The sequence below is a fragment of the Ahaetulla prasina genome, chromosome 1, assembly GCF_028640845.1.
Source record: "Ahaetulla prasina isolate Xishuangbanna chromosome 1, ASM2864084v1, whole genome shotgun sequence".
Lineage (NCBI taxonomy): Eukaryota > Metazoa > Chordata > Lepidosauria > Squamata > Colubridae > Ahaetulla > Ahaetulla prasina.
Genome location: NC_080539.1, coordinates 258,251,670 through 258,275,975, shown reverse-complemented (window position 1 = coordinate 258,275,975; position 24,306 = coordinate 258,251,670). Strand labels below are relative to the sequence as shown.

The window sequence follows — 24,306 nt, the reverse complement described above, 5'->3', positions numbered from 1 at the left end:
ATACAAAAATTAAAACCAGTTTAAAAAGGAAAATTTAAAGTTGGCTGAAGACTTAAAACCAATAAAAACCCCATTATTAAAACCCCATTAGGCCAGTCCTGCGCAATAGAACAGAAATGTTTTCAGCTTGCGTCGAAAGGTCCGAAGATCAGGGAGTTGGCGGATACCTGGTGGTAGCTCGTTCCAGAGGGTTGGTGCCCCCACAGAGAAGGCCCTCCCCCTGGGTGTCGCCAGCCGACATTGACTGGCCAACGGCACCCTGAGGAGACCCTCCCTATGGGAGCGCACTGGTCAATGGGAGGTCACCGGTAGAATAGAATAGAATAGAATAGAATAGAATAGAATAGAATTTTTATTGGCCAAGTGTGATTGGACACACAAGGAATTTGTCTTGGTGCATATGCTCTCAGTGTACATAAAAGAAAAGATACGTTCATCAAGGTACAACATTTACAACACAATTGATGATCAATATATCAATATAAATCATAAGGATTGCCAGCAACAAGTTATAGTCATACAGTCATAAGTGGAAAGAGATTGGTGATGGGAACTATGAAACGATTAATAGTAGTGCAGATTCAGTAAATAGTCTAACAGTGTTGAGGGAATTATTTGTTTAGCAGAGTGATGGCCTTCGGGAAAAAACTGTTCTTGTGTCTAGTTGTTCTGGTGTGCAGTGCTCTATAGCTGCTTTGAGGGTAGAAGTTGAAACAGTTTATGTCCAGGATGCGAGGGATCTGCAAATATTTTCACAGCCCTCTTCTTGATTCGTGCAGTATACAGGTCCTCAATGGAAGGCAAGTTGGTAGCAATTATTTTTTCTGCAGTTCTAATTATCCTCTGAAGTCTGTGTTTTTCTTGTTGGGTTGCAGAACCGAACCAGACAGTTATAGAGGTGCAAATGACAGACTCAATAATTCCTCTGTAGAATTGGATCAGCAGCTCCTTGGGCAGTTTGAGCTTACTGAGTTGGCGCAGAAAGAACATTCTTTGTTGTCCTTTTTAATGATGTTTTGATGTTAGCTGTCCATTTGAGATCTTGCGATATGATAGAACCCAGAAATTTGAAGGTTTCTACTGTTGATACTGTGTTGTCAAGTATTGTGAGAGGTGGAAGTATGGAAGGGTTTTTCCTAAAGTCTACCACCATTTCTACGGTTTTGAGTGTGTTCAGTTCCAGATTGTTTTGGTTGCACCACAAGGCTAGTCGTTTGACCTCTCGTCTATATGCGGATTCGTCATTGTCTCGAATGAGACCAATCACTGTTGTGTCATCTGCGAACTTCAGTAGCTTAACAAATGGATCATTGGAGATGCAGTCATTGGTATACAGAGAGAAGAGAAGTGGGGAGAGCACACAGCCTTGGGGGGCCCCTGTGCTAATTGTACAGGTATTTGATGTGATCTTGCTTAGCTTCACCTGCTGCTTCCTGTTTGTTAGGAAGCTTGTGATCCACTTACAAGCCTGTTCCGGTACCTGTAGCTGGTTTAGCTTAGTTAGAAGAATGTCTGGAATGATGGTATTGAATGCTGAACTAAAGTCTACAAAAAGGACCCTTGCATAGGTCTTTGGAGACTCAAGATGTTGTAGGATGTAGTGCAGAGCCATATTAACAGCATCATCTGTTGATCTATTTGCTCGGTATGCAAATTGCAAGGGGTCTAAGAGCGGATTCGTGATGGTTTTCAGGTAGGAAAGCACTAGCCTTTCAAAGGTTTTCATGACTACAGATGTTAGAGCAACTGGTCTGTAGTCATTCAGTTCCTTGATGGTGGGCTTCTTCGGCACTGGGATGATGGTAGAGCGTTTGAAGCAAGAAGGAACATAGCACATCTCTAGTGATTTATTGAAAATATGGGTGAAGATGGGGGCCAATTGGTCAGCACAGACTTTTAAGCAAGAAGGAGTTATCTTGTCTGGGCCTGGAGCTTTTCCTGGCTTTTGTCTGTGAAATAGGTCCTGCACTTCCTTTTCTGTGATCACTAGGGGTTGTGAACCCAATGAAATGGGGTCAGTTGTAGGAGGCTTGGCTGTTGTTGGTGTGTCTGAGATGGGGGTTGTGGAGATAGGTGGCTGTAGTTTCCTTTCAAACCTGCAGTAAAACTCATTCAGGTCATCTGCCAGTTGTTGATTACCTTCAGCCTGGGAAGGAGGTTTGCCATAGCCGGTGATATTTTTAAGAGTTTTCCACATGTTTGCTGGTTCATTTGCTGAAAATTGATTCTTTAGCTTTTCAGAGTAGCTTCTTTTTGCTGCTCTTATCTCCCTTGTTAGTGCATTTCTGGCCTGATTGTACAACATTTTATCACCTTTTCTGTAGGCTTCCTCTTTGGAATGTCGTAGCTGCTTAAGTTTAGGTGTAAACCAAGGTTTGTTATTACTGTGTATTCGCAAGTTCCTTATAGGTACACATAGGTCTTCACAGAAGCTGACATATGATGTTACAGTATCTGTGAGTTCATCCAGGTCTGCAGAGGTATCTTTAAAAATATTCCAATCAGTGCAGTCAAAACATGCCTGTAGCTTTAATTCTGATTCCTCCGTCCAGGTTTTCACTGATTTAATTATTGGTTTTATGGCTTTAAGTCTTTGCCTGTAAGCAGGTACAAGGTGAATCATGCAATGATCAGAGTGTCCTACAGCTGCACGTGGTAAAGAGCTGCACGTGGTAAAAAGCTGCACGTGGTAGCAGCAGGCGGTCCCATAAGTAACCCGGTCCTATGCCATGGAGCACTTTAAAGGTGGTTACTAACACCTTGAATTGCACCCGAAAGACCACCGGAAGCCAGTGCAGCCTGTGCAGGAGAGGTGTTATATGGGAGCAACGAATCCCTCCCTCTATCACCCGCGCGGCCGCATTCTGAACCAGTTGGAGCCTTCAACCATTCAGAACGGCTGGCCCTCGGAGTAATAGTGTGGACAAATATACGTGATCCCCAAATTTAAATTCCTTAGGTTCAATCAGGGGTAAAATGCTCCCAGATCGGACCGGATCATGTGATCTGGTAGCGATCATGGCCAGTAGTTTGGTGATCTGGTAGCAATGGTGGAGCAAAGCTTCACCCACCTGCCCAGGTGTCGTTATTTCCTGCTTTTAAAAGGTTAAAAAAAGGCCTTGATGATTGCGTGCCACAGCTGTGATCATCAGAGCCTTTTTTTACCTTTTAAAAGCATTTTTTACAACCTATTGCCCAAACAGAAAGAAAGAGAGAGAGAAAGGAGGGAGGGAGGCAGGGAAGGAAGGAAGGAGAGGAAGGAAGGAGTAGAAACCTGGCACTAGACGTAGCTTCAGAGGATAATCCAGGGCTGAAAGGGACCTGGAGGTCATCTACTCCAACCCTGCTCCAGCAGGACATTGTTTAGTGAGTTTCTGTCTTTTGATCCCCTATTCACATGGTTATATAACCACGCCCACCCAGTCACATGACTCCCACCACCAAGCCATGCCCACAGAACTGGTAGCAAAACATTTAGATTTCACCCCGGTTTTTTTTTTATCAGCCTGGACTTTGTAAGCATTCCTAGCTTTGGCAAGGTCCTTTCGTACAACAGGACAAGTGATTTGTAGTTGAGTAATTCACTCTTTTAATGATGGAATTACAGGATCTTTCACTGGTAATTCAGGCATAGGTTTGAATTCTTGTCCTGTAGCTACTTGGAATTAAGCGAAATTGGTGCTACTGTGCACCGTGTTGTTGTAGGCAACTTCAGCAAACAGGAAGGGGTCAGTCCAATTGTCTTGTCGATAATTGATAAAGCATCTCAGGCAGTGGTGGGATTCAAATAATTTAACAACCGGTTCTCTGCCCTAATGATTTCTTCCAACAACCAGTTCAGCAAACTGCTCAGAAAGTTAACAACCGGTTCTCCCAAAGTGGTGCGAACTGGCTGAATTCCACCACTGATCTCAGGTATTGTTCCAGAACTTAGTTGGATTCTTTGATTCCACTATTAGTTTGAGGATGGTGACTAGAACTTAGTCCTTGTTCAGTACCTAGTAGGTCCAAAAAAGTTCTCCAAAATTTAAAAGTGAATTGGACCCCCCTGTTGGAAAGTATTCACTGTGGAGCACCATGTAATCAATAGATGTGATGTAGAAACATCTTTGCCAGTCTTTAGCCATGGGGATTATTTGGCAAGGGATAAAATGAAACTACTTAGAGAAAAGATCCATTATGACCCAAATTACTGTGTTTCCTGAGCTTTCAGAGAGTTTCATAATAAACTCCATAGAGATCTCTGTCCAGTGTGCTGAGGGGTCAGCTACAGTTTGGAGGAGGCCTGGTGTCTTCCCTTGCCTTCGCTTTGCTGAAGCACAAATAGGGCAGCTGGAAACATAACTTTCAATGCCTTTTTTGAGGGAAACCACCAAAATTGCCTTTTTATGAGGTGCAAAGTTTTTACAAACCCAAAACGTCCCACCTGTTTGGCATCACGGCACATTTGTATAACTTTAAATCTCTGACTGGCAGGTACATATAGCTTGGCCCCTATCCAAGCTAGGTCATCCTGAATGGAACAAACATTTTTATCGCTAGTAAATCAGGTGTCATCCTTTAGAGCCGTCTTAAGAGAAGCTGCTGTGGCCCATCCACAGGATGTTTCTCTTTTCCCTGTGTTTTCATGGTTATTTGGGCAGCCAACTGGTACAATGGGAGGAGAGGTTTGACTACTTCTACCTTAGAGCTTTTGTACTGAGGCATTCTTGACAAAGCGTCAGCAAAGAAATTCTTTCCTTCTGGCAAAGAGCATAGGATAAAATTGAATCGCTGAAAGTACTGGGCCCATTGCACCCATTTAGGGGAGAGCTTCCAAGGTCTGTGATCAGTCCATAACTGGAAAAGAATTTTACTAAAAAATGCCTCCAAGAAAGGAGTGCCCACAGAACTGTATAGGCTTCCTTCTCCCATATGGCCCAGCGCTTTCCGGATTGACCACTTTGCAGACTCCACCTAATGTAAGCAGCTGCCTCAGCTACCTTCTCAAGAAAATCAGACTCTTAAACAGTTTGCATTTCAAAAGGAACTTCTACTGAGAAGTAGTCATTGCAGAGAAGTCAGGCAGTGTTTGAAATTTGTGTGTGAAGCGTTAGGCTAACTTTTCCCTTCAACTCCCACCCCAGTGCCCCATGTCCATAGGTAGCCAGTAAAATGCCATAAAGGTGCTTTAAAAAACTCTGAGGCTGGATGGTGAGAAGAGGTCATCCTAGGGACAATGTGACCTTGAATTCCAGGCTGGAATTGGCAGAGAGGGACCCTGTGCAGATGGCCCTTTCCCCCTCCCCCCTAAACTCCCAAGCAGGTACAGCAGAAGCAAAAGCATGCAAAACATTCAACCCACAAAGCCCCCCCCCGCCTTCAGAATGGCAGCATTCTGACATCCTGATTATTGCATTTCATCTATTTAACATATGAAAAGGGATCAAAATGCAATTTTCTGGATATGATATATCATGATATTGAGTAATAGTTTAATAGTGATAGGGATTATCTCGAGCTCGAGAAGCACGAAACCGAAGACACTAGCCTGAAGATGATGAGTGAGACCGCATCGAAACGTCGCCAAGATACTCTCAAACTTACACCCATGAAAACCTATGAAAACAAATCTATCTATCTATCTATCTATCTATCTATCTATCTATCTATCTATCTATCTATCATCTGTCTGTCTGTCTGTCTGTCTATCTATCTATCTATCTATATGAGAATTTATGCTGAATGAATTTTTTTCCAAATTTGATGTCATCAGTACATATGCATATTTGTATAATTCAGAATTTGGGGAATTGAAACCTCAAATTTTAATAACAACTGCATCTTTTTCAAAAATATGTTGAAAAGGATATATTGAAATAGTTTGAAAAAACCCCATAGAAATTTACCAAAGAACATATTTATTTGTGGAAAATTCATCATCTCTTGTGTGTGTATGTGTTTTTTCTGTGAATAAAAAACAATCCACACTAAATATGAAATATGCTGAGAATTACACTCATTCTGAGAGTATTTAATATATCCCAAGGGGGTAATGTTTAAAAATATTCATCTATTAAAGTGCAAAGAAAGAATTTTATATAACCTGTTAGTATTTAATGCAATCATTTCATAAATGTGTAAAATAAGAAGAGTTTAAAATGATAAATATTTAATGTATTGATTAATACATTATATTAATGTATTACAGTATTTGCCTATTCACATTAATCCTGACAAACCAACTAACAAAATATCCTACAACTTTCCTCAACACATTAATCCAGAGGGTGGATGGGGGTGGCTTGAAGGAGAAGATACACAGACCAAACACTTAATTGAGTGTCTTGTGCAGAGACCTTATTTTTCACATGTCTAATTTGATTCATTCTTCCTTTAGATTACAGAAACTACATTAAAAATTTTTTTGAAACAATGAAAGATCCTAACGCTGTTCCTGGGGAATATGTGTCCCTGAACAAGAGATACTCAAAGCTAATCATCCTAGATTATCACACATCTAAAGAGGAGAAAGAAAATGAAATTCTGGCTATGGGTAGGAAACATCGTGAAATCATCAGCAAAAGAGCTGAGTCTTCCACCAGCATTGAAGCATTATTTAACCCTGATAAATATGGATTAATTCCACAAGTTGTTGTGTTACAGGGAGCTGCAGGAATTGGAAAAACCATAACGGCCAAAAAAATCATGTTTGACTGGGCTTCTCAACTACTTTACCAGGACAAATTTAATTATGCTTTCTATATTTGCTGTAGAAAGATGAATCTCCATGCAGAGTCAGAGATGCATAGTATTGCAGAGATAATTTCAGGTGAATGGCTCAAGTGTCACGAATCCAAAAATGTCATTCAAAACATATTGAAGAATGAAGAGAAGCTTCTGTTCATAATTGATGGGTTTGATGAATTAAAGTTTTCTTTTGATCGGCCTGAAAACTACTTTTGCAATGATCCCTGGAAGAAGGAGCCAGTGAGAATTCTTTTGAGGAGTTTATTTCAAAAAAGGCTTCTTCCTAAATCCTCTCTTATAATCACAACAAGACCTATTGCCCTGGAAAAACTCCATCAATATTTAGAGCACTCACGCAATTTTGAGATACTGGGGTTTTCTACAAAGGAAAGAGAAGAATATTTCTACAATTTTTTTGAAAATAAAGACCAAGCAATTCAAGCTTTCAGATTTGTGAAACAAAATGATACGCTTTTCACCATGTGTGTCATTCCCCTTGTGAGCTGGATCATCTGCACAGTGATGAAACAGGAGATGGAGAGAGGCAAGGACCTGCAGAAGACACCATGCACCCTCACTGCAATCTACATACTGTATTTCTCTAGTTTGTTAAAGTTTCACCATAAAGGATCCAAATAGGATGTCCAATCAAATGTGAAAGGTTTCTGCACTTTGGCTAAAGAAGGAGTCTGGAAACAGAAAATATTGTTTACGGAAGAAGAAGTCAAGAAGCACATTTTAGATCAGGGAAACTCCCTCCCCCTTTTTCTGAATCAGAACATCTTCAAAGAGGACATTGAATGTATTCACATGTACAGTTTCATTCACTTAAGCTTCCAGGAGTTTTTTGCTGCTTTGTTTTATGTTCTAGAAGAAGGAGAGGAGCAGCATTCTCAAAACCGGAATAAAAATTTGCAGACCTTATTAAAAAGCCATAAATCTCTTAGGACAGATTTTGCAGTAGGATTTCGCTTCCTCTTTGGTTTTTTAAATGAACAAAAAAGAATGAGAGAGTTGAAAAAAAATTTTGGATGGGAAATTTCTTCTAAGAATAAAGAATTTTTGTTAGACTATGTGAAATATAATATTAAAAAAATGAATTTTAATTTCCAATTGCAAAAAGAATTGTTTAGTTATTTATATGAGACACAAGATGACAATTTTATAAAAAATGCACTATGTGGTATCATTGAAATAGATTATCAGTGCAACTCAGATATGGCATTGATGATCCTGGCCTATTGTGTACAACACTGTCAGAATTTAGAATGCCTCTTTGTTGATGGTTCTGCATTATTATATCGTGCAAAGACAGAATCATTTCTTCCAGAAAATGAGTAAGTATTTTGAAAGTCTGTTGAACATTTCATTTAGTTTATGATCCTGTCACCACTATTCTGTAACTTACTATCTCAAATATAATAAGAGACCAGAAAAATGTCACTTGGGAGTATGCATAAGTGTCCTTGGGCAGTTAAGTTAAAGATGGCTCTCAGTCTTTTGAAGTGAAGATAAGTATTATCTTAGAAGTGAAACAGTATTCCAGTATTTAAGAGGCTGCCACAAAGAAGAGGGGGTCAACTTATTTTTCAAAGCACCAGAAGACAGGACAAGAACCAATGGATGGAAATTAATCAGGGAGAGAAGCAACCTGGAATTAAGAAGAACCTTCCTAACAGTGAGGACAAATAACCATTAGAACAGCTTGCTTTCAGAAGTTGTAGGTATTTCATCATTGGAGGTTTTAAAGAAAAGCTTGAACAGTCATTTGTCTGAAATGGTATAGGGTCTCCTGCATGAGCAGGAGGTTGGACTAGAAGACCTCCAAGGTCCCTTCCAGCTCTATTCTAATTCAATTAAGAGATAGCTTGGGCTAGTTGCGATGGGAGGATAATTAAAAATGAGCAGTTGTCCTTTTGTGAGGCCAACACCAATCAGTCCCACTTGAACTTGATAATGATCTCACCAGGAAGTGTTCATCTCAGTTCAAGATCAGAGAGACAATTGCTATAGAGATACAGAGGCTGTAGCAATTTTAAATAAACAAATGAAAAACTTGATTATTTTATTCATAGCCCATTCCTGGCAGTCTTTAAAGAGACTGGAAATTCACTGGGCCATAGCAAAGCTCAGGGTCTTTCTCCCTTTAATTAAAAAGAGCTAATTCAGCACTCTCACATGTTCCATTTGGAAGTTTCATTGCATGTAAAACGTTCCATCTTTCATGGCAGATAACATAAAAAGGTGCTTCTGTAATAATTGGAAACTTCTTAAGCTCCTCCCTTAAAACAAGGTCATTTTGAAATTTATCATTTTTAAAAATGATTGACTATATACTTTTATCTGAGATTTTAAGGCTTATCTCATTTTTCATTTCAAATAAGAGGAGTAGATTGAGAAAGGAAAGGAATTCCTCCTAGTGGTGTGACTTGGACACAATTCCTGGGAGAATATTTTCTCTGCTTCAGCATTTTCTAGTCTTGGCCTCTCCTTTATAGTTTTATGGTTTTGCAGTTCTTTTAATGATTTCACTCTTGTGAAGATAGGCTTCAATGTAGTTTTTTTTCCCTTAACAAGAATAATTTCCTCATTGTATTTTGTTCACTGCTTGTTATCTGTTGGAAATGAAGCTGTCCAAAGAGCTCTTTTTCCAGACTTCAGACTCTTCTGCTTTAGGCACAGGGCTGAGCTCATGTTCTGCTCAGACTGTGCTTAATACAGTTCCCAATAAAGGATTTCCTCCTTATTTATTCCTCTCATCTGTGATTGTCCTGATCAGATAATGCAAAATAGAAAACCAGACAATGACACGTTTGAGGAGCTGTATTGCCAGGTTATAAATTTTGGGTTAGTAGCCAGGAATGACTAAGGGAGCAGTTAGTCTTTAGAATGTTCAAAGAACCCATAACTTGTCTTGTAACTTCAATCCCCAAAGTTGCCTGTAACAGTCCAGCATCCAGGCAGCAGAGAATCCATGAGCCAGTCTGAAGATCAAGCCTTGGTTCTAGAGGCTGGAGGATCTGGTGACTGTTCTCATAACATCATGTGCTGATGTGCTTTTATGTGCTTTTATTAGGCACAATAAAAGGAGAAGACGCCTAGAGAGTGCCTGGAGGTCCAGCCGCTCCGAAGCTGATCGGACACTAGTTAGGTCTTTTTCAAAGACCTACCTAGTGGCACTGAGGGTGGCGAGGCGTTCTTACGCCTCCTCCCTCATTGCGTCGGCAGATAACCGCCCAGCCGCCCTGTTTCGGGTGACCCGTTCCCTCCTTCACCAGGGGGGACGGGATGACCCCTTGCAGGGACGTGCCGAGGAGTTTAGCGGTTATCTATACGATAAAATCGCTCAGCTTCGGGATAGCCTGGACCAAGATTGCGATGATCCGGATGAGATGACTGAGGCTCGTCTTGTTGATGTTGTTTGGGATGAGTTTGATTCTGTGGCTTCTGAGGACGTGGACAGGTTGCTGGGGAGGCTGCATGCCACTACATGTTTACTGGACTCGTGCCCCTCCTGGCTGGTGCTGGCCACTCAGGATGTGACACGAGGCTGGCTCTGGGGTATTATAAATGCTTCTTTGATGGAGGCGGTCTTTCCCGCCGCCTTGAAAGAGGCGGTGGTGAGACCCCTCCTCAAGAAGCCTTCCCTGGACCCAGCTATTTTGGGTAATTATCGTCCAGTCTCCAACCTTCGCTTTGTGGCGAAGGTTGTAGAGAGTGTGGTGGCACGGCAGTTCCCTCAGTACTTGGAAGAAGCTGTCTATCTAGACCTGTTCCAGTCCGGCTTCCGGCCCGGGTATAGCACGGAGACAGCTTTGGTCGCATTGGTGGATGACCTCTGGAGGGCCAGGGATAGGGGTTGCTCCTCTGCCCTGGTCCTGTTGGATCTCTCATCGGCTTTTGATACCATTGACCATGGTATCCTGCTGCGCCGGTTGGAGGGGTTGGGAGTGGGAGGCACCGTTTATCGGTGGTTCTCTTCCTACCTCTCCGACCGGTCGCAGACGGTGTTGACGGGGGGCAGAGATCGGCCGCAAGGCGCCTCACTTGTGGGGTGCCGCAGGGGTCGATTCTCTCGCCTCTCCTGTTCAACATCTACATGAAGCCGTTGGGCGAGATCATCAGTGGCTTTGGGGTGAGTTATCATCTGTACGCTGATGATACTCAGCTGTACTTTTCCACCCCAGGCCACCCCAGCGAAGCTGTCGAAGTGCTGTCCCATTGTTTGGAGGCCGTATGGGTCTGGATGTGGAGAAACAGACTCAGACTCAATCCATCCAAGACGGAGTGGCTGTGGATGCCGGCATCCTGGTACAGTCAGCTGCAACCGCGGCTGACTGTTGGGGGCGAGTCACTGGCCCCAACGGAAAGGGTGCGCAACTTGGGTGTTCTCCTGGATGGACGGCTGTCATTTGAAGACCACTTGATGGCCGTCTCCAGGAGAGCTTTTTACCAGGTTCGCCTGGTCCTCCAGTTGCGCCCCTTTCTTGACCGGGATCCTTATGCACGGTCACTCATGCTCTCGTCACTTCTCGACTGGATTATTGCAATGCTCTCTACATGGGGCTACCCTTGAAGTGTACCCGGAGACTTCAGTTAGTCCAGAATGCAGCTGCGCGGGTGATTGAGGGAGCACCACGTTGCTCCCGGGTAACACCACTCCTGCGCAGTCTGCACTGGCTACCTGTGGTCTTCCGGGTGCGCTTCAAGGTTTTGGTTACCACCTTCAAAGCGCTCCATGGCTTAGGGCCCGGGTACTTACGGGACTGCCTGCTGTTTCCACATGCCTCCCACCGACCCGTACGCTCTCACAGAGGGTCTTCTCAGGGTGCCGTCCGCCAAGCAGTGTTGTCTGGCCCCTAGGGAAGGTCCTTCTCTGTGGGAGCACCTACCTCTGGAACGAACTTCCCCGGTTTCGCCAATTGCCTGACCTTGGACCTTTGCCGAACTGAAAACTTATTTATTTATACAAGCGGGACTGGCCTGATTTTTAAATTCTAAATTTTAAATTTTAAATTTTTAATGGTAATTTTACTGGGTATTTTATATGGTCAATTGACGGTTTTAATTTCGCCTTTATTGAATAAGTTTTTTAATTGTTATTTTAATATGTATATTAACTGTTTTAAATGAAGGCTGTACACCGCCCTGAGTCCTTCGGGAGAAGGGCGGTATAAAAGTTTAATAAATAAATAAATAAATAAACAATGCTGCCGTCTCCTTTCAAGGAGATGCACTGATGGCCCTTGCTCAGCCCTCCATAGTTTCTTGTGTGTTCTAGATTATGTTCCCTTTCATAATGCTTTCCCTCATTATTTGAATTGGACCTCAGTTGCTCTGACTCACTGGCCTGGCAGGTGTCACAGTTGCCTGATTCCCTGCTTGCTTTTCAGGTGAATAATCTGTCTGAGTGGTCTTCGAGGCCCATGGCATACCCTGCACTAAGCCTCCCAGGGCCTCTCACCAAGCCCCTGGAGCACCCTGTATTTTATTTAATGACCACTTTGTGGGGAGGATGGGTAGGGGGTTATAAGTAAGACAATCACATTGGAACTGCACAGCTGACACAACTTCTGACTGTAATAGGCAGGTTCCAACAGCTGTTGGTCAAAGACTACCTGTAACCATTTCATTTACAAAATGGCCTTTTTCTACTACTAAAATCTTGTAAGTATATGAATGAATTTATTTGTGATTTCTTTTCAAATGGACTAGAATGGCCATTATATTTGCAAAGTAGAAGAATTGGAAACACTGAATAAAAAGTCTGAAGGGCAAAAATGTCTTTCTCCTTTAGGGAATGGCGTTTGGATGAAGGATATATGGAAGACTTCTTTAAAGCACTGACAAAATTGAGAAACTTAAGCATCCTCAGGTAAGAAAGTGCTAGCATTTTATTTTAGATTTATTGATAATAAAACCACTACATTGTCAAGGTTCCAGAAATACCTCTTCTGCGTAAAAGAGACTCAGAGGCATTTTTTCTTTTTCTCAGAGTCCTTTACTAGCATGAGGAGACTGGCACACGATGAGTGCAATTCCCAAAACTGAAGTTCCGGATTCGTTTCCCCAGTTAAACAAACCCCAATAGTCCCACCCCCCTGACCCCTCTGATGATCACATGGTCCCACGTTCTTCCAGTTCATTCGAGTAACTTCTTGCCACTCTTCCTGAAGACGTGAACACCATCCCACCTTGACCGCTTGAAGAATGTTACCATACCCCTCAACCCCCCCTCCTCCCCTCAAGATAAAAATGTGGCAGCGTCTGGAAACCTAAAGTTTAATATGGTTTCCAGGCCTGACAGGCGTCCCCTCTTGGAAAAGAAACTATATCCTAGGAAAGAAAAACAAAGAGTCGATAAAGAAAAGTGCCAATGGTCCACAATTCTCTTCTACCCCCCCCTCCCCTCTCCAAGAGGTTTCTTAGGTTTGTCAGGGAAAGTGTCGTGAAATTGTTTAATTAAATTGTCCGCATTCACTTTCCAACTTTTGACCCAAGTAGATTCAGATAATGGGTATCCCTTCCAGTGGACTAAGTATTGTAATTGACCTCTGTAGAGTCTAGAGTCAAGAATTTTCTTGATTTCATAGTGGGTTTCACCTTGGATTATCAAGGGGTGGGGAGCGGCAGGTTGAGGTCTCAGACCAGATTGTCTATCAGGTTTTAGTAAGCTGGTATGGAATACCGGGTGTATTCTTCCCAACATGCGAGGGAGTTTGAGTTGGACGGTTACGGGATTAATAATTTTTACAATGGGGAAAGGACCCAAAAATTTTGGACCGAATTTCCTGCTGGGTATTCGTAATCTTAGATACTTAGTGGACAAAAGACTTTATCTCCAATGCGAAAAGGGGTTGAAGGAATGGTGTTTGTCAGCTTGGGCTTTGTAATTCGAGCTGTCACAGCTAAAGCCTTTTTTGTATTTTCCCAACCTTTTTTTAATGAATTCATCCAGTCTGTTAGGGAGACTGAAGTGGGGGGTTGAACGGGGAGTTCAGGCATTGGAACGAAGTCCATGCCGCTGGTTACTTGGAAAGGGGTTAACCCCGTGCTGCTGTGTACAGCATTATTATATGCAACCTCTGCAAATGGTAACAAGTCGGACCAGTTTTCTTGTTGGTAATTTACATAACACCGTATGTATTGTTCCACCATGGAATTAAGTTTTCAGCCGCTCCGTTAGTTTCGGATGGAAACCAGAACTAAGTCCTTGAGGCGACCCAATGGACCGTAGGAATTCTCTCCAGAACTTGGCTGTGAATTGAACACCCTGTCGGATATTAGCCTTTTAGGAACTCCATGCAGTCTGTAGATGTGTTTGAGGAAGAGCTTTGCTAATTTTTTAGCCGATGGCAATCCGCTGCACGCAGTGAAATGGGCCTGTTTAGAGAATAAGTCCACTACGGTCCATATCACTGTATTTCCTCCACTAGGTGGGAGTTCAACAATAAAATCCATGGCAATCTCTTCCCAGGGTCTGGTGGGTTCGGCTACGGGTTGTAGGAGTCAGGGGTTTCCTGGTCTGGACTTCATGGTGGCGCAGGTAGCACAGCTCCTGACATAGTCTTCAACATCTGATTTCATTTTGGCCACCAGAATTGTCTTCTGGCCAAGTGGAGAGTTTTAAAATCCAAAGTGACCTCCTAGGCGAGAGTCGTGGCTTCTCTGTAGTATTGAGAGCCGCATAGTGACGGGTACATAAATTTTGTGCCCTTCCAGGGTATCCCATCCCTTAAGGTGAGGTGTGGCGAGTTTTCTTTAAACCAAGCATCATCAGTGAGTGCTGATTTTAAGTCCATTAGCAGTTTATTTGGTGGGATGTTAGTACTGCGGTGTGATCGCGGTCGAGTAAGTGCTTGGCTTGCTGGTTCGCTATCGGGATCATCGCATGTATCACCTCTTCGCGTTGGCTGTCAAATTGTGGTTTCCTAGATAGGCGTCAGCCAGTAGATTTTAGTCGCCTGGGATGTATTTGAGGGTGAAATGGAAGCGCTTGAAAACTGAGCCCATCGAACTTGTTTGGGAGAAAGCTTTGGGTTTTTAAGTATTCGAGGTTTTGTGGTCAGTCCACACCTCGAATGGTTCTTTCGCCTTCAAGGAAGTGTCTCCAGGAGAGGAGTGCCCAACGCACTGCAAAGGCTTCCTTTTCCCAAACTGCCCATCTGCGTTCAGTGTCCGTCAATTTTTAGACACGACGCGCAGGGCATAAGGTTGTTCTCGGTATTCCGTTGTAATAAGACAGCGGCTACTGCTACATCACTTGCATCAGCTTGGACCACAAAAGGTTTATTTGGATCCGGGTGTTGAAGAATCGGTTCCATCGAGAAGAGGCGTTTCAGGTGTTCAAAGGAACGTTGGCAGTCCATTGTCCAAGGTAGGGGTTGGTTAGGTTTGGGTTTGTGGGTAATGGCCCAGTTTTTAGTAATTCTGTTAATGGTAGAGCTACTTCTGCGAAAGAAGGAATGAATTTGCGGTAAAATTTGCGAATCCCAAGAAACTTTGAAGTTGCTTACGTGTGCGTGGCAGTTGCCAATCCAACACTGCTTTTACTTTGCCTGGGTCCATTTCGATACCTTTGTTTGATATCCGGTAACCTAGGTAGTCTAGGGATTCCTTATGGAATTCGCATTTTGAAAGTTTGACATATAGCTTGGCGGCTAGGAGCTTTTTAAGAACTTGTCTGACCAATTTGATGTGTTGTTCCATATTGTCTGTGTAGATAAGAATATCATCTAAGTAGACAAGAACCCCATTGTAGAGATGGGGTGCAGGGTTTCATTAATTAGTTGCATAAGACAGCTATTGCTACATCACTTGCATCAGCTTGGACCACAAAAGGTTTATTTGGATCCGGGTGTTGAAGAATCGGTTCCATCGAGAAGAGGCGTTTCAGGTGTTCAAAGGAACGTTGGCAGTCCATTGTCCAAGGTAGGGGTTGGTTAGGTTTGGGTTTGTGGGTAATGGTCCAGTTTTAGTAATTCCGTTAATGGTAGAGCTACTTCTGCGAAAGAAGGAATGAATTTGCGGTAAAATTTGCGAATCCCAAGAAACTTTGAAGTTGCTTACGTGTGCGTGGCGGTTGCCAATCCAACACTGCTTTTACTTTGCCTGGGTCCATTTCGATACCTTTGTTTGATATCCGTAACCTAGGTAGTCCAGGGATTCCTTATGGAATTCGCATTTGGAAAGTTTGACATATAGCTTGGCGGCTAGGAGCTTTTAAGAACTTGTCTGACCAATTTGATGTGTTGTTCCATATTGTCTGAGTAGATAAGAATATCATCTAAGTAGACAAGAACCCCATTGTAGAGATGGGGTGCAGGGTTTCATTAATTAGTTGCATAAGACAGCTATTGCTACATCACTTGCATCAGCTTGGACCACAAAAGGTTTATTTGGATCCGGGTGTTGAAGAATCGGTTCCATCGAGAAGAGGCGTTTCAGGTGTTCAAAGGAACGTTGGCAGTCCATTGTCCAACGTAGGGATTGGTTAGGTTTGGGTTTTGTGGGTAATGGTCCAGTTTTAGTAATTCCGTTAATGGTAGAGCTACTTCTGCGAAAGAAGGAATGAATTTGCGGTAAAAATTTGCGAATCCCAAGAAACTTTGAAGTTGCTTACGTGTGCGTGGCGGTTGCCAATCCAACACTGCTTTTACTTTGCCCGGGTCCATTTCGATACCTTTGTTTGATATCCGGTAACCTAGGTAGTCCAGGGATTCCTTATGGAATTCGCATTTGGAAAGTTTGACATATAGCTTGGCGGCTAGGAGCTTTTTAAGAACTTGTCTGACCAATTTGATGTGTTGTTCCATATTGTCTGAGTAGATAAGAATATCATCTAAGTAGACAAGAACCCCATTGTAGAGATGGGGGTGCAGGGTTTCATTAATTAGTTGCATAAAGACAGCTGGAGCCCCTTGGAGGCCAAAGGGCATGACACGGTATTGGAAACTACCCAAGGGGCAATTGAAAGCCGTCTTCCATTCATCACCTTCCTTGATACGGACACGGTAATAGGCTTCCCTTAAATCCAATCTGGTGAAAATTTTGCCTTTTGATAGGTGGTTCAACAAGTCGTGCATAAGTGGCAACGGTAAGTGTTTTGTATGCAAATCGCATTGATATTTTTGAAGTCAATACATAATCTAAGCGAACCATCTTTCTTTTGTTTAAATAGCACAGGCGCAGCTACAGGTGATTTTGCTGGTTCAATGAACCCTCTGGCTAGGTTAGTGTCAATGTATTTTCTTAGTTCAGACATTTCTGCTGGCGTCATTGAGTACATTTTGGGTTTTGGTAATTTTGCCCCTGGGTGCAATTCAATTGCGCAATCAGTTTGCCGGTGGGGGGGTAAGAGGTTACATTCATCCTCGCTAAAAACATCTGATAAATCCATGTATGCTTTAGGGATGCGGGGTTCTTTAGGAGATGGCTTGGACATGGTGGTTGTTGGTTCCATCTGGTGGTCATTTTGGGTAAGGGTTTTTTTTGTTGGCGGGGGGGGGGGATTTGGTCTAAGGGTCCGAAGGTCCATATAATTTTCCTGAATCCATCCTCCCATTTAATTGTGGGTTCCCATTTGTCCAACCAAGCTAAACCCAGGATGATGGATTCTGACATTTTAGGAATTACTATGAATCTTATAAGTTCATGATGGGCACCAATTTCTAAGCGAACCAGTTGTGTGACTCGGGTTGCTGGAACGCCACCAATCAAGGTTCCATCTACTTGGTGGAATTTAATTGGGTTGTTCAAGGGAAATGTTTTTATATGGAGTTGGGCGACTGTGGAGGTTGAAATCAGGCATCTGGTGCATCCTGTGTCCACAATAGCGTCTAAAAGTTTTTTGGCTCCTCCCCCTGGAATTATTAAGTTTACTTTGATGGCAAAAGGAGGAATAGGTGCACTCACCATTGGGTCGTTTTCTGGTTGGGTTGAGTCGTCGGCAGGCGAATTGGACGATGGAAGGTCAGTGAGGAGGTCTGTGGCTTGCCTCGCGAAGCGACTGGTATTAGGATTCTTTCGAGGGGGGTTGCGTGGTCGGGTAGCAGTTGGTGGTCGATACTGTGGGAGGGGTGTTGGGGCTAGGCAAACTGACGCCCGATGACCTAGTTTCCCTAGCGGTAGCATTTGATTATTGTTGAAGGTTGAAAGGTGGAGGTGTGGTTGGTCTGGAGGAGGATCTTGTAGGTGGTCTTTGTGGAGCTGTAGTTGGTGATTGGCATTGGAGGGGGTTGAATTCTCTGTCCAGAGCAATGGACACGTTGTACCAGGCATTCAGTTGTTCTGGGATTCCTCTGGTGGAGCAGGCTTTTCTGATGTTTTGATCAATCGCGTCTTTGAAGTAATGAAGAACAATGGCTTCTGGCCAATGTCTAAGATTGCCAGCAACTCTTCTGAAATCCCATACAAATTGTTTGTTGCCCTGTTTCATTGTTTTTAAGGTGGTTTCACATTCTGCAATTAGGTCATCATCTTGAAACCGGTTGCGAAGCAGTGTTATAAATTCGTGAACATTATTCAGTTCTGGTGCATGTTCATTGTATAGCTGTGCTATCCACTCTGAAGCTAGCCCCACATTCATTCCATCTGAGATGGCGTTGATTAGGCTTCTTTCTGATGGGTATAGATGTCTATATTGTTCAGCGTAAGCCTCAATTCTGCTGAGAAAGTAAGCCAGGTGGTGTGGATTCCCATCAAAGGTTGGTTTGAAAGGGGGGGGTGGGGGGGGGTTTTGCTGGCCTGCTTGGGGCTGCAGAGGGATGTGGGGGGGTGGGGCTGCTGCTGTTGTAGCTGGCTGTTGGGCTGCAAAGGGGGGCGGCATTCCCCCTGGCTGCTGAGAAGAAAGTCCTTGAAACGCTTCAGCAGATGAAACAACCATCGGCGTGAGGCCCACAGGAAAGGAAGGGGCTGAACTAGCTGGTTGCCATTGATACTGAATCCACCCTTGTCCCGGATAGAACGCCCACCCAGGCGGGATAGAAGCTGCTGGAGGCAGCGTAGGCCTCTGCTGGCGGGAAAGATCAATTGGAGGGGGGAGTTGCGATCCCCCCCAAGCTTCTGGTGCTGCCTGAATTCCCTGCCGTTTGAAAGAGGGAGGGGGGGTTCTCTTGCGTTCATCGGAACGGCTTCGAGCTTCAGTAATTTCTCTCTCTCTGGTGGGAGGGAAGGTGAATCTAGGCTGAGCTAAAGGCTCTCGAGGTCTCACCTCCAGCCGCTCAAAAGTTTCAGGGAGGTCTAATAGAGACTGGGATTTCAGGGGGTTTCTCAGGTCCCAATCCAGGGACTCTCCCGATTCTCCAGGTTTTATTGCCCTCCAGTGAGGTTGAGAAGAGGGAGGGGGCTCTCCATTCCCCCCCCGGGGAAATGTTTTCTCCCGACTGGCAGCATACCCATGAATCAGAGTCCTTGGGGCGTGCTCCAAGCGGACAAGCAGGCTCTTCCTTTTCGGGGCTTCGGGTCCTGTCGTCAGATGGGAAATAGGTGACTTCTACTAAATCGTTAGAATCCTGTTTCATGGCTCCTTCTACGCTTTCAACTTGCTGCTCTTCCATCTTCACTGGGTCTTTGCACCGCTGTGGAGGTTGCGGAGACTGAGGCCCAGCACCCCTCTAACGGGCCCCCTCTGAGAGGAGGAGAGGGTACCGTTAGCAAAAGAAAGTTTTTGGAGTTTTGGGAATAATGTCAAGGTTCCAGAAATACCTCTTCTGCATAAAAGAGACTCAGAGGCATTTTTTCTTTTTCTCAGAGTCCTTTACTAGCATGAGGAGACTGGCACACGATGAGTGCAATTCCCAAAACTGAAGTTCCGGATTCGTTTCCCCAGTTATACAAACCCCAATAGTCCCACCCCCCTGACCCCTCTGATGATCACACGGTCCCACGTTCTTCCAGTTCATTCGAGTAACTTCTTGCCACTCTTCCTGCAGACGTGAACGCCATCCGACCTTGACCGCTTGAAGAATGTTACCATACCCCTCAACCCCCCCTCCTCCCCTCAAGATAAAAATGTGGCAGCGTCTGGAAACCTAAAGTTTAATATGGTTTCCAGGCCTGACATACATAATATTAGAACTTTGCATATTAAACTAAATATATTGTTACAGCAGTCTCTCATCAATTTTTCATGGTCAACAATAGAAGATGCTTTACTAGGAGTTCCCGAAGCCTATCATGGAATTGAGTTATAATTGACATTGAGGGAGAAGGAAACACAGTTTGGAAAACTTAAAGAAGGGTCCAGTACTTTCATTGGAATTTCTTAATGAGAGACAGGAAATAGACTAGAACAGAACAGGATAGAATTCTTTATTGGCCAAGTGTGACACATAAGAAATTTATCTCCAGTGAATAAGCTTTCATACAAACAACAAAGTGAATAAGCACAACAGTGAATAAGCTTACATACAAACAACAAAGTGATAAGTCATAGATCATAAATCATATGATACAATCATAAGTCATAAGATACAACAACAATTGATAAATCATAATATACCAATAGGAGAAGGTAGCAGGAAAGATGAAAGGTGAGAAAGATGAGAGGATGAGAAGATAACAAGGATAATAGCAATACAGGCTACAATGTGGGTATGTATCTTTAGGCATAAGACAGTGCTGTAGGAGTTAGGTACCATATTTTTTTTGGAGTATAAGATGTACTTTTTTCCCTTCTAAAAGAGGCTGAAAATTTGGGTGCATTTTATACTCCGAATGTAGCTTTTTCAAAGCTTTTTTCAGCCCTTACGAGGCACTAGCAAGTCTTCTAGCAAGTGAAGGGATCTCCGCTTCCCTACTTTGCCTGCTCCCTTGACTCTCAGCTGTGAAGTTTTTCTTGAGCCCTAACGAGGTGCTAGTGAGTGAAGCAATCTCCATGGTTTGCCTGCTTTTCTCATTGCTTCTCTCTCCAAAGACCAGTTGTACTTTAGAAGCTCTTTTTTTTATCCCCAAGCAGGGGATTAAAAACCAGCAAACTGATATGCTGAAGCTGACCAGACTAAGGACGCTAGCCAGATGAATACCTGATAGGCAGATTTCCCCCCCCACACACACACATTTTCCTCCCCAAAAACTAAGCTGCATCTAAGCTCCCCAAAAACTAAGCTGCAACCAGTGCGTCTTATACTCTGAAAAATACGGTATTTAGCAGACTGATGGCATGGGGGAAGAAACTATATTTATGTCTAGATATTTTGGCATGCAATACCCTTTAGCGGCGTCTTGAGAGGAGAAGTTGAAACAGTTTATGTCCAGTATGTGAAGGGTCTGTAAATATTTTCTCAGCTCTCTTTCTGGTTTGTGCAGTATACAGGTCCTCAGTGGAAGGTAAGTTGGTTGCAACTTTTTTTTCTGCAGTCCTAACTATCCATTGAAGTCTGTACCTGTCCTGTTTGGTTAGTGTATCAAACTAGACAGTTATCGAGGAACAAATGACAGACTCAATAATAGCTCTGTAGAACTGTATCAGCAGATCCTTGGGCAATCTGAGCTTTCTGAATTGATGTAGGAAGAACATTTTTTGTTGTGCCTTTTTAATAATGGTTCTAATGTTAGGTGTCTATTTCAAGTCCTGGCAGATTATAGAACCCAGAAACTCTAGTATCTACTGTTGATACCGTGTTGTTTAAGACTGTAACAGGTGGTAGAAAAGGAGGGCTTCTCCTAAAATCTACTACCATCTCTACAGACTTGAGTGTGTAAAGTTCAAGATTGTTCCAGCTGCACCACAGGGTCAGTTCTTCAACTTCCTGTCTATATGCATATTCATCATCATCTTGAATAAGACCAATCACTGTTGTATTATCTACAAATTTCAGTACTTTAACAGAGGGATCCTTTAAGATGCAGTCATTGGTATAGAGAGAAAGGAGTAGTGGAGAGAGCACACAGTTGTGGGGGGCACTTATGGTAATTGTAACTGATGTGATTATGTCTAGCTTCACCTGCTGCTTGCTATCTATTGTAAAGCTTGTGATCTATCTGCTCCTATGGTCAGGCACAGCTAATTAAGTCAGTTTGTAGAGAAGGATTTCTGGAATGATGGTGTTGAATGCCGAGCTGAAGTCTACAAAAAAGACCCTTATATAGGTCTTTGGGGATTCAAGATGTTGTAAGATGTAGTGCAATTATAGTGACCAGATGTCCCGCTTTTTGGTGGGACAGTCCTGCTTTTTAATAATTTGTCCCGCGTCCCGCAGCAATTCCAAAAAGTCCTGATTTTTTTTGTTTCACTCCCATTCTGAAAATGGGAGGCGGCAACGCAAGAGGAGGAGGCGGAGACGGGGGAGTGGTGGAGAAGGGGGCGCGAGAGGGAGGAGAGACGCCGCTTGACTTTACCCGAGAGGAAGAGAAGAGCGGAGAGGAGAGCCGAGGAGAGCCGAGCCTGCCTGGAAGAGCCGAGAGGAGAGCCGAGCCTGCCTGGAAGAGCGGAGAAGCAGCAGCCGCTCCTCCTCCTTCAGGCAAATGGCAAGACTCAGCGCTCATGCGCAGCTCCCCCCCTCCCCCGTCAATGGTGTCCCACTTTGCCATTGCTGAAATCTGGTCACTTTAAGTGCAATGCCATATTGACAGCATCATCTGCTGATCTATTTGAATGGTAGGCAAATTGCAAGCCCACCGGCCCCACCCTCTCCGTCCTGCCACCTGCTTGCCTGTGGCCGCAATGACCCAAATTCTCCACACAAACTAGAAATTCAGACCTTCCAACTTCCCGCCAAAAAAAAAAAAAAGATCTCATGAAGTTATAAGTAGTCCACAGACTACTTTTCTTGCCCTACATGTGGCAGTGGAGAATGGAGCAGGAAAGCAGGTTAGTGGAGGGATGTGGCTGCCTTAGGAGGGGTGGGGTTGGGGGGTAGGGATCTTTTTCATATACACACACTGTCTTTTCCTTCAGAACAGGGTGAAAGGCAGGAAAATTTTCCCTCCCCATTTTCATTAAATTATAAATAAATTATTTATAGGATACTTTTAATGTAGTTCTATATTTAACCATATGATACAATAGATTTTTTGATTATATTCCCATAATTATTGCTTTTGTTTTGTTTTTAATTATTATTGTTTAACCAGAAGTTATCATTTTAATTCTTCTGAGTAATTGCTATTCTTTCAGTTTGCTAGGATGCTCCTTCACAGAGTCCTGCAGCAGGCATTTTGCTGAAGTCTTCAAGAACAATCAGAGTTTGAAAGAATTACTTTTGTCCCTGGAAGATACAGATGACAGAGCAATGGAATTGCTGTGTGAGGGACTCCAAGATCCAGACTGTAAAATAGAAAAACTAGAGTGAGTGATCAGTATTACTTTTCAGTTTGGTATGTGTTACTTTTTCTTAAATTCTGAAAAAGTATCCATGGAAAGATAATTACAGTTGTGATATTTATTTTCTTCTGTTCCTTCTGTTTTCTAAGATACAATTTTATCTGTGATTGTAATCAAAATGGTATGATAGTAATTGGTTCTGGGAGATATGAGATACTTTCTTAGCTGTTAATTGTTAAGAATCTGGCAGAAGGACTAAATTTGAGGGAGGAGGTCAGTTACTAGGAATAGGCAGGGTGAATGTTGTAGTGCCTCTGCTGTTGTTCAGTGTGAACAATGGGGTGGGGGGACCTAGGTCATAACTTTGAACAGTCGCTAAGTGAACTGTCATAACTTGGGGATTACCTGTATTACATTAAATACATCCAGGAGAGACTTGCTTTGCTGTATGTATTATCTTGATTATTATTATCATTGAATAATTTGCACTTACCAAACTTGGAACTTGGAATTTCTCTTTGAACAAAAAGAGGACTCCAAACAAAAGTTCCCCAGGAGGAGACTGTAAGACAGAGCTCTCTGACAAGTTTAGAATCCTGGGTGCTAAGGGTTTGGCATCTTTGCATAAGTCATTGTCAGTCCCTATATGGACAGAGGGTTAACAAATTTCCTTTCTTATTTATTTATTTATTTATTTATTTATTTATTTATTTATTTATTTGTTTGTTTGTTTGTTTGTTTGTTTGTTTGTTTGTTTGATTGATTGATTGATTGATTTTTATACCGCCCTTCTCCCGAAGGACTCAGGGCGGTTCACAGCCCAAATAAAAACAATAGAAAGTACACAATAAAAAAATAATTTAAAAACTTATTAAATATAGGGCCAAATTAAAATCCATTTAAAACCATAAAACCCCATAAAATTTAGATCCCACTGTTAAAAACTACTAAAAATTTCTATGCCAGTCCTGCACGAATATATAGATAGGTCTTCAACTCGCGGCGGAAGGTCCAAAGGTCAGGCAGCTGCCGAAGTCCTGGGGGAAGTTCATTCCAGAGGGTGGAAGCCCCCACAGAGAAGGCCCTTCCCCTGGGAGCCGCCAGCCGACATTCTTAAACTTTGTGCGCAAAGCACGTGCGCAAAGCGAATCAGTGGTAACACCAGTTAGAACCCACCACTGGCTGATTTGAATGTGTATCTAAAAACAGATCACAACAATAACATAATAACATAACATAATAATAGAGTTGGAAGGGACCTTGGAGGTCTTCTAATCCAACCCCCTGCCCAGGCAGGAAACTCTACACCATTT

The 24,306-nt window shown here is 43.1% G+C and overlaps 1 protein-coding gene across 1 annotated transcript in view; it reads left to right on the top strand.

Annotated features, from left to right (window-relative positions):
* The window catches only part of LOC131184562 (NACHT, LRR and PYD domains-containing protein 12-like), a 62,074-nt gene that overhangs the window by 5,772 nt on the left and 31,996 nt on the right, over window positions 1-24,306 (top strand). Inside the window, 3 exon segments of the mRNA XM_058156014.1 lie at window positions 6,380-8,066; window positions 12,527-12,604; window positions 22,847-23,017. Coding sequence (XP_058011997.1) covers window positions 6,380-8,066; window positions 12,527-12,604; window positions 22,847-23,017 — 1,936 coding nt within the window.